This window comes from Sitodiplosis mosellana, unplaced genomic scaffold (genome assembly GCF_009176505.1).
Source record: "Sitodiplosis mosellana isolate CC-2019 unplaced genomic scaffold, AAFC_SMos_1.0 Smas_scaffold_5615, whole genome shotgun sequence".
In the NCBI taxonomy this organism is placed as follows: Eukaryota; Metazoa; Arthropoda; class Insecta; order Diptera; family Cecidomyiidae; genus Sitodiplosis; species Sitodiplosis mosellana.
In genome coordinates, this window is record NW_022600857.1 from 1 (window position 1) to 9592 (window position 9592).

General features: G+C 36.7%; 2 protein-coding genes across 7 annotated transcripts; one reads left to right on the plus strand and one right to left on the minus strand.

Moving 5' to 3' along the window:
* Positions 1–2719: 2719 nt before the first annotated feature.
* On the minus strand, positions 2720–3546 carry LOC129572854 (cytochrome b-c1 complex subunit 6, mitochondrial-like). The gene is made up of 3 exons (XM_055452967.1): positions 3418–3546; positions 3180–3297; positions 2720–3073 (listed from the first exon to the last, which is right to left on the minus strand). Exons 2-3 carry the CDS (start codon positions 3267–3269, stop codon positions 2900–2902), a joined length of 264 nt encoding a protein of 87 aa, XP_055308942.1. The 5' UTR covers positions 3270–3297; positions 3418–3546; the 3' UTR covers positions 2720–2899.
* On the plus strand, positions 3429–9359 carry LOC129572853 (histone-lysine N-methyltransferase SETD1; the record flags this gene model as incomplete). 6 transcript variants are annotated; one of them, XM_055452965.1, is given in 8 exon segments in its annotated part: positions 3429–3981; positions 4056–4228; positions 4290–4380; positions 4494–4750; positions 4830–5786; positions 5861–5990; positions 6069–7009; positions 7079–9359. In XM_055452965.1, coding segments are annotated over 5 exon segments (4566 nt in total), but the record flags the coding sequence as incomplete, so codon positions are not given.
* Positions 9360–9592: the final 233 nt, after the last annotated feature.

Sequence of the window (9592 nt, forward strand, 5' to 3'; positions counted from 1 at the left end):
ACTTGTTCTTGCACCAGTTGGCGTTGACGTAAGAAGGCATAGCGTCGCCATACAGGGTCTCCAGGGCAGACCCGGGGGAAATATTTTGGCTTTCTGGGTTTTTGCCCAAACCCAATTTCCGTGCAAAATTTCAGCCGATTCTGAGAACCTCGATGTGAATTTTGATTGATTTCGTGTGGAATGGTCGATATAGTTTATATCCGGCAAAACTCTGTTTTTCGAGATATAGCCATTAGAAGTTGGAAAAAACATGAAAAATCAACAAAAATCAACTAAAACTCATTTTTTTTGCCGTGAATTAGAGCAAAATCATAACCAAAGTGTTTTTGCGTTCAGATGAATAAAATTCTTCCGGATACCAGCCCTTCACCAAGTCTTTTCATACCACGCAATCAACTAACAACACAAAAAAGGACTTTTAATGAAAAAAATCAAAATCAAAAAAATTCATCATGAAAAAACTAAACATGTGAGTTTCTTAGTATAAAAGCGATATGTAATTTCATCAAAACAAAATGTAATTTCATCTGTCTGTCCAACAACCAAATTTTATTTAACGAAAAAAAAAATTTAAATTTTTTTTCCTCCGGTGTGCGACTCGGACTCGAGTCCACACGCTCATACTTCTGCTTTCCTACCTACGCGCTGATTTTGCTTTATTCAAAATGGCGAGAATGCTGGTTTTTAACTACAACATTTCATGTTTCATTTTCTTTGGCTCAATACACACCACTTTGTGTTTTTTAGGGTTAGTTGGTTTTGTTGAAAAAAAAATTCGATATCAAATAAAACTGATATCAAATAAAAAAAACTTCTTCCGAAGTAATTCCTCGTGACGAAAGCGAACACAAAACAGCGATATCAATTTTAAAAATTCTTCCAACTATTTTCAGAATCGCTCCGTAATGATTTTTTAAAATTGATATCAACTGTTTCGTGTTCGCTTTCGTCACGAGGAGTACTTCGAAAGAAATTATTTTATTTGATTTATATAGACACAGCAACAAATTAAACGTTTGTGTCAGATGTATTTTAGTCTACGAAAGGCGCGTAGTCATACTGGCGCCACAGAAAAATAACTACGCGCTTCATTGCTATGGGTATGACTCGATCCAAGCAAGAAGATTGTCTGGCAGGTTGAACGATCTGAGTTTCAGAATCAATCTCTTGTGGTTAACTCTGTCAAACGCTTTACTGAAGTCCGTGTAGAGAACATCCACTTGCGCACCTGAATTTATGCCTCTCTGGGCATAGTTATTATTATTCTGCACCGTACAGCGTTTCTTCGCCAGAGGTGGTTTATTTAGTATAAATATTATTTTATATTTACAATATTTACAATTTGATATTTTAATATTTCATTTTACTCTCTTCAAATTCTGCTTCTTTTAAAATATTCGGTAACTCTATGTTTGACAGTATTTGTATTTGTGTTAAAATCAATCAAATAAGTATCACAATTTGGAATCGTAGTAACATTGCATTCATTAGGTAGATTGGGCGGTTTGATAGGAACAAAATATTTATAAAATTTATTGTATGTCATCAGCATATAATTTATAGGCTCGAACTTTGAGTAATCACGATGACGCATTGGTAATGATAGGAAATTTGAGTTTCTTGTCCCATGTCGCGATGTGACGATAGTAGATAAATTCAGTAAGATTAGATGCAGGAGATCTGGACTTCATAAAGCCGTGTTGCTGTTTGGTGATTTTGTTCTGTACAAGAGACAGAAGTTTGATGTTCACCAAATGCTCAAAGAACTTCGCCACAGTTTGGAGTTTGGCAATGCAGCGATAGTTTTCAATCTTCCATCTCGCCCCCTTTTTGAAAATGGGCGTCACAATAGAGCTCTTCCATTTTTCGGGGAAATGGCCAGTTGACAACGATTCGTTGAAAATTTGCGTGAGTGGAGCCGCCAAATGACTCCCACAATTCTTTAGTATTAACGGGTGTATACCGTTGGGACCCGTACCTTTCTTTGTGTTCACGGCTTGTAGCTCTTCGAGCACAAAATTAATATCGAGCTGGAAATCCACAGTTTGCTGTGACTCATCGGTAGGTGATTGTTGAACGCCTTGAGTCGTTGCGTCATTGTAGTTGCTATTGAAGAAATTAGCGAACAGGTTGGCCTGTTCCGTTTCGTTTGCCGTGCACACATCACCAAGTTGCATGACTTTTGGTTTGTTATCGGTGCTTTTCTTTGAATTGACATATTGCCAAAATCTCGATGCATCATGCTTGAGCGAAGATTTCATTTTGTCCACGTATGCGTTGTACAATTGTTGTTCAGTTTATCGAATTCACGAGACGCCAAAATGTATTTCCATTCAAACAACTGATGATAGCCTGATCGTCTGTAGCATTTCCATGCCTTATTTTTCCTATTTTTTAGTGTTATTAGGAATTTATTTTTCCATGGACATTTTTGTATCGACTTGACGATGTAAGTAGGCACAAATTTGATGATTGCATCGTCCAAAGTCTTGTACAGCAAGTTCACTTACTCAGCGATTGTCTTTCAGTGCAGTGCGTTGGCCTCGTTAACACGCTCAATCGAAATGTTGGAGAAATCATTAGTGAAGAACAGGTCCAATTTTCAGCGTAACTAACCATTGTATGAAAAGACTTTGCATTGCATACCCCTTTAAATAAATTTCGCCAGTTTTTGTCGGTATAAATAAATGAATGAATAAATAAATAAAACACAAAACTCTACATTATGTCTCCGGAACATCTTCAATTGTCTATTCCATATATTCAAAGACAAATATATATATTGGATATATCCAATTATAAGTTATTAATTTTATTTTACTAGTTTATTGTATTTGGTAATCCAAAAGAGTTGATGTTAAAGATCTTTTTGCAAATAGTTGAATCGGTTTGATTGAATTTACTTCAACTTTGAAAACAACTTTTCGGCCACACAGTCGTTCAATGCATCCATGTAATCGAATAGTTCTTCAGCACAAGTCTCTTCAGTTTTTGTTCGAGAATTAACTCGGTCATTGCATGTTTGCAATTTTTCGTAGTAAGCAGCTATTTTCGGCCGTTCTCCACACTTTTCCTGTATAAATAAAAATAATTAAAATAGGTATTCCTTACGTCGAATTTGAACATAACCTCCAAAAATGAAACGAATGATTTCAAAAAAGTGGCAATAATATGAATACCTTAAGTTCTTCTTGTGGATTCGAAACATCGTCTTGCGCTTTTACGCTTGGTATTAGAGCAGCTTTGATAAAACAAAAAACTGATGCCATTTTCGTACAGAAATATTCACTGGTTGACCTAGAAATTTGGAAATGCAATGTGATTTATTAAAAAAAATCATTGTTGAATTCATCGGCCAAATCAATTGATAAAAACAGAGAATTGTGGAAAATTGAGCTCCAAATAGCCTATACTCACAAGAATATTATTATTATGCAACACGAACACCCTTCGAAAAGATAGATACAAGTAGAATAAATCCAATGAGGTCCAATGACATTGACACAATATTCTGCAGGGTTTACAATGCACCACAATTATCGCCATCTATTGGTTAACAAAGATTAACATACACACATATGGTTTTACTGTCAAAATAAATCCATCTATAGATATTACATACATAAATTAATTTAATTGTCTAATATTTTTACTTACGTGTTTTGCTGGTAATTTTTTTCTTATTTTCTTAATCTAAATCTTCTACGTATTTTCTGGTGAGTGTATTGGTATACAACCATGTATACAATATGGTTCTCGTAGTGTCAAACTGTCAAACAGTGGACTGTCGAAACAGTCATTCATCAACATACATATACTCTCGGACTAAGACGTCTTTATAAATAAATCGCTGTGTACACTTGATTTATGAAAAAATCATAAAAAGTTTATGTTAAATATTTTCTATAATTTTCAATAAGTTCATACCGTGTTATTTCACACTCACCATCTCGATTTATTGATTAGGACACATTTAAAAATGTAAGAAAACATTGCATGCTCATTTGTTTTGTCGATCGGAAACGAACTTTATTTTATCCTTTTTATTTTTGAAGCAGACGCATTTTTGTTCCATTTTATAATACATAGCAGCCTTCTTGACTGAAATAGTTGAACTTCTTCATTAGATGACTCTCGTTCAACACCAGCAGGCAAATTAGTCGCTTTTGGAAAATTTCAATATTAATATATTATATATAACATATACACAAATTGACAATTGTTCACGGTAAGAATGAAATATTTTCAATCAGTTTAGTTACATATTTTTACTTAGTTTTTTTTCGAAGCTAATACTGATACTTCGCGAGAAATAGTGAAAAATTGTTGGAATGAACATCAAAATTTCAAACCTTTACCTTCAACTATTGATAGTTTGAGGTTATGTTACAAATCAGTTTATGTTTATGTTACCATTTGTTTCTATTCTGGATCGAAATTAAAGTCGGAAAATTCTTTGCATATCATTTTTTTTATCCATTGTGCCAATTTAGATGAACGGAAACATTGATCCGCAGGGCGGAAACCATAGTAATAGCAGTAGTAGCACAGCGCCATTGCAGAAGTCTGCTCAGGATTATAAATTGATCGTAGATCCATTTTTGGTGAAAGCGCCACAAAAAATATATCGCTACAATGGAGTAGTTCCGAATGATCCCAACTATCCACAAGTTATTTTAAAAGATCCACGCAATGCGAAAGCTATTCGCTTGCGAGTTCGTTTAGATCCAATCGAACTATCAGTGCCACGGTAAATGTCGCAATAAAAATAATAGGTAAAATGTATATGAAATTTAAATATTGATAAAAATTCAATTAAATTTGCTTAGGTTCAAAATCGATGAGCATTATGTTGGGGAGCCCCCTGCTGTGGAAATCACAATCACTAACATGAATGATAACGTAGATGAGAATTTTTTACGAAATCTTCTGACTAAATGTGGCCCAACCGAGGAGCAAATTATTTATCGCCATCCCAGAACACAACGTCGTTTAGGTATCGCCCGAATCGTTTTTGTTGATGTCAAATCAGCTCGCAGCTGTATTGAAAAATATAACCAACAATCAGTAATGGGAAATGTGATGAATGTTTTCTACGATGCTTTCGGTGAACAATGCAAACAAATTCTATCCGAAGCCTCTTGTGAGAAGAAATCACAAAAGCCCCCCGTGCAGCCACAACCACCAGCAAGCCATCCGATACCTCAACCTGTACCGCCAATACCAATTTTTAAACAAAAGGATGATCAGATCCCACATCTAAACGAATCAGATCCCTACTATAAAGCGGACTACAACAATCCATACACTAGAAGTGGCCATATCCCAGCTGATGACGCAAATGGTCACAGGCATTATGAAGCTGATGATCTCAGGCATTATCGATATGACAAAAAAACAGCAGAAAACAGAAGATGGGACTCAAAATCTTCCAGATATTATAAAAGTGAAAAAGATCGAGATAGAAGTCACCGAAGCTATCGAAGTCACCGTGATGAAAGAGATAGAGATAGTGGTCGTCGAAGAGACTATGACTACGAAAGGAAAGATCGTGATCGGCGTGAAAGAGATCATCGAAGCCGTGATTCCAAATATCGTGACTACAAAAAATCAGAGAGAGACTATATGCCGCTAGCAGACAGTTCGTACACATATAGTAATATCAGCAGCAGTAGTGGTAGCGTCAGCAATTATACTACAGGGTTGCATCAGCATAGTAGTCATCATCATTATTCATCATTTGAAAGCCCTAATTCGTCGTCTTTCCACCAGTATCCACCGTTACCGTGAGTTGAACATTTTTTATATAGTAATTTTTCAAAATACACTTCATTTCAACATTGGCTTATTTCATGCCCAGAGCTTATCAACCACCACCACCACCAACTGATCCATGGCCGAAGCTTGCGGCAACCAAACCACCACCCGCGCCTGATAGACATGATTGGGATGGAGTAGATGCGCAAAAAGCTTCCAACACATCATTAAAGGTATTCGTTGTTTACAACCTGCTAAAGACTGAAATTTGATTAAACAAGAGACCTCTAATTCCAATTCATTACACTTAGGACACAACTGAAGTGAAAAAAGAATCGAAAAATAATGAACAAGACGATGAGAGTAACATTGATTTAGATACTAGAATTGCATTGATGTTCAAGGAGAAATCCTTTGGTGCCGCACCACCGTTTTTGCAATTGGATGACAGTGAATCAGAAACCGAAAAAGAAAACGTCCCATCTGATACATCAGGTTCAATATTAGAGAAAATTAGAACCGAAATTAACACAGTTGGTGAAAATATTGCACATGCAGCAGTTGAAGCGACCAGCAACGATTCAATATTTATGACATCAAATTCGAGCGAACAACTAGAAATTAAATGCGAGAAAAAGAAGTGCATTGAAGATGGTGCTAGTGATATTTCGAGTGACGACGAAGTATTGGAGACCTGCACACCACCAAAGTTTGTAGCTGGTAATATCAAAGTTGAAGACGACAAAATGTCACTATCCAGTCTATCGTCTACAGAAGATAAGACCCATCGGAAGTCAATTGTACCAGATGTGGCACCGCATAAAATTACTGCCTCAGAAGTTGGAGTTTATTACTACCCCCCCAATACCAATACCAATACCAATACAAATCCATATTACTATCCAACCGGAGGAAATACGGCATACGATCCATATATCAATCAATATGTATCATCGCATGGGTACATGCAGCCCTATATGCCAGGTTTTCCAACAATAATACCAGGGGGATATGTGCAATCTGAATATCCAGTAAAAAAAGAAGATGAACCGGTAGCACCGGTGCCCGAGCTAAAGAAAGATCCATCCGAACAAATAGTGGCAGCTGTAATCGAACGTGTTAAGAACGAATTGAAACAAATCTTGAAAAGAGATATTAACAAACGTATGATTGAAAGTATTGCGTACAAAAAGTACGATTCTTGGTGGGATGAACAAGTGCAGAATAAAAACAAACCATCCACTAATGTCATGTAAGTTAAAAAATGGTTTGAAATGCATTGAAATATAAAAAAATAATAATTTCTCTATGTTCATTGTAGCGCTCAAGCAAGTACAGAAAAGAAAGCCAAAGTTCCTGACATCAATCAAGTGTTGAATAACAATAATAGCGAAGAATTGAATGGCTTCACATTGGGATTTCGAACGCAAATACTTAAACTGCCTCGTTTTCAGCGTATTCGTAAAGCACCAAGTCCGGTGCCACAAGACGAAGACTCGAAGAGGGATCTAAGTGATCAAGAGGAAATTATTCGAGGGTCCGATTCGGATAATGATGAAGAAATTCCAAAATCTAAATCAACATTCAATGAAAAGCTCAAAGAAACCGAATCCAAAATGCGAAGAAGAAAAGCCGGTAGTGTTTCCAGTTTTTTCACATCTTCTAGCGAAGAGGAGAGCAGCAGTGCTGAGTCTGATAGTGAATTAGATACTTCATCATTAAGCGATATTGATGAACTCCCAACAATTGCACCAAAATTGAAAGATGTTGTAAAGAAGATCTATTCAGATTCAGACAGTGAAGATGAAATAAAAGTAGTTCCGAACAAAACTGGTGCTTGTGCCAAGTCAAAGTCTAGATTGTATTCGGATACAGTGAGTGAAGACGAAGATATTAGTATGGATGATCAAGCGGATGAGAAAGAACTCGAACTATTACAAGATGCAATAAAAACACCCGAACCAAATGTTGATATAGATAATATCAAACCACCTCGAACACCAGGTCGTGAATCGCCGCCAACCGAACAAAAGAAAGCAAATTCACTTGAGTACGATAGACTGTATAGTGATTCTGAAGATGAACGAGAATATCAAGAGAAACGGCGCAGAAATACTGAATATATGGAACAAATCGAACGCGAGTTCATTGAAGAACAATTGAAACGTCAACGAAGTCATATAAGTGAAACAACTGAAGAAGAAAATGCTTTACCAGAGAAGGCACCAAGTCCTGGCGATCCACTCACACCATCGGTTTCTAAATTGCCCCCCACACCGGATATCAAACTAATCTCAGATCAACTAAGAAATCAAACCACATACTCAAGTGACGGAGGATATATTTCTAAAAAAGCTTTGGCTGCCAAAAAAGCCAAAATGCATGGCAACCAGCAACAAGGAACAAATGGTTTAGCTCGAAGTGTGTCTATGTCAGAGACAACTGAGGATGAAATGCTAAAAGGCAAACTCTCTCCCGAATCATGTTCGAGTCAAGAGAGTCAAACAAGTCATGCGAGTCAAGTTCAAATGGAGCACTGTTATTCATTACCTCCTTCAGCATCACCTTCTTTATCGTTGTCTTCGCCATCACCACAAGTATCTGGTGAAACATCGAAAGCATTACAACCAGTAACGAGTGCGTTTGTTCATGACCATGGTTATATAACGTCAACAAGTATTTGCACTGCTACGTCAACGAAAACAACAACCGCTTCCGTAACAAAACCAGCTACAAAAGGCCCCGGTCGACCCCGAAAAGATGCCAACCAAAATAGGAAGTCAAAGAAAGCTAAAACAACGACCGTAATCGACGTGGAGAAAACATTGCAGAAACAAGAAGGAAAAAATATGTCTTCATATCTTCCACGAGAAATATATAATGATCGAAATCCACGAGAGCAAGTTATGCTTTTATATGAATTCCTGACGAATGGAATTGATGCCGAGGACATCGCATATATTCGTCGTAGCTATGAGTTTTTGCTGCAAGACGATACAAATAATTCTTGGTTAAATGCAACTCACTTCATGGAACATTGTGAGACAGATCGTAGTTTTATTCCACCTCCTAATAAAAAACGGAAAAAAGATGAAGATCTGCGACGCCATGCAAGTGGATCTGCTCGAACTGAGGGTTACTACAAAGTTGATATTCGTGATAAGATGCGATTCAAGTATCATCATTCAAAATCTATCAATGAGTCGTCGATAGATGATGAAGTAAAATCGAAAATGATTTCGAAAATGCAAGGCTCACGTGAAGCGCGTTCAAATCAGCGACGCTTGTTAACTGCATTTGGTACGAGTACCGAGAGTGAATTGCTGAAATTCAACCAATTGAAATTCCGAAAAAAGCAGCTGAAGTTCGCCAAATCATCAATTCACGACTGGGGTTTATTTGCTATGGAACCAATTGCGGCCGACGAAATGGTCATTGAGTATGTAGGACAAATGATTCGACCAGTTGTCGCCGATCTGCGCGAAACTAAATACGAAGCAATTGGAATTGGAAGCTCCTATCTTTTCCGTATAGATGTAGAGACAATTATTGATGCTACCAAATGTGGAAACTTGGCTCGTTTTATAAACCACAGCTGTAACGTGAGTATTATTACATTTTTATTTATTTATTTATTTATTTATTTACACCGCCAAAAACTGGCTGAATACTTTGTTTGCAGGAAAACGACTCCAAGAGTCGTGAAAAACCTGATCTTTTCATGTTTGTATATACAATTTAGTGTGTGATAATTTTAGTAGTAGTCTTTCTTGATTGGAATAAGTATTTGGTCTATAAACATTTTAACACAAAATAACCTAACCAATACATGGAC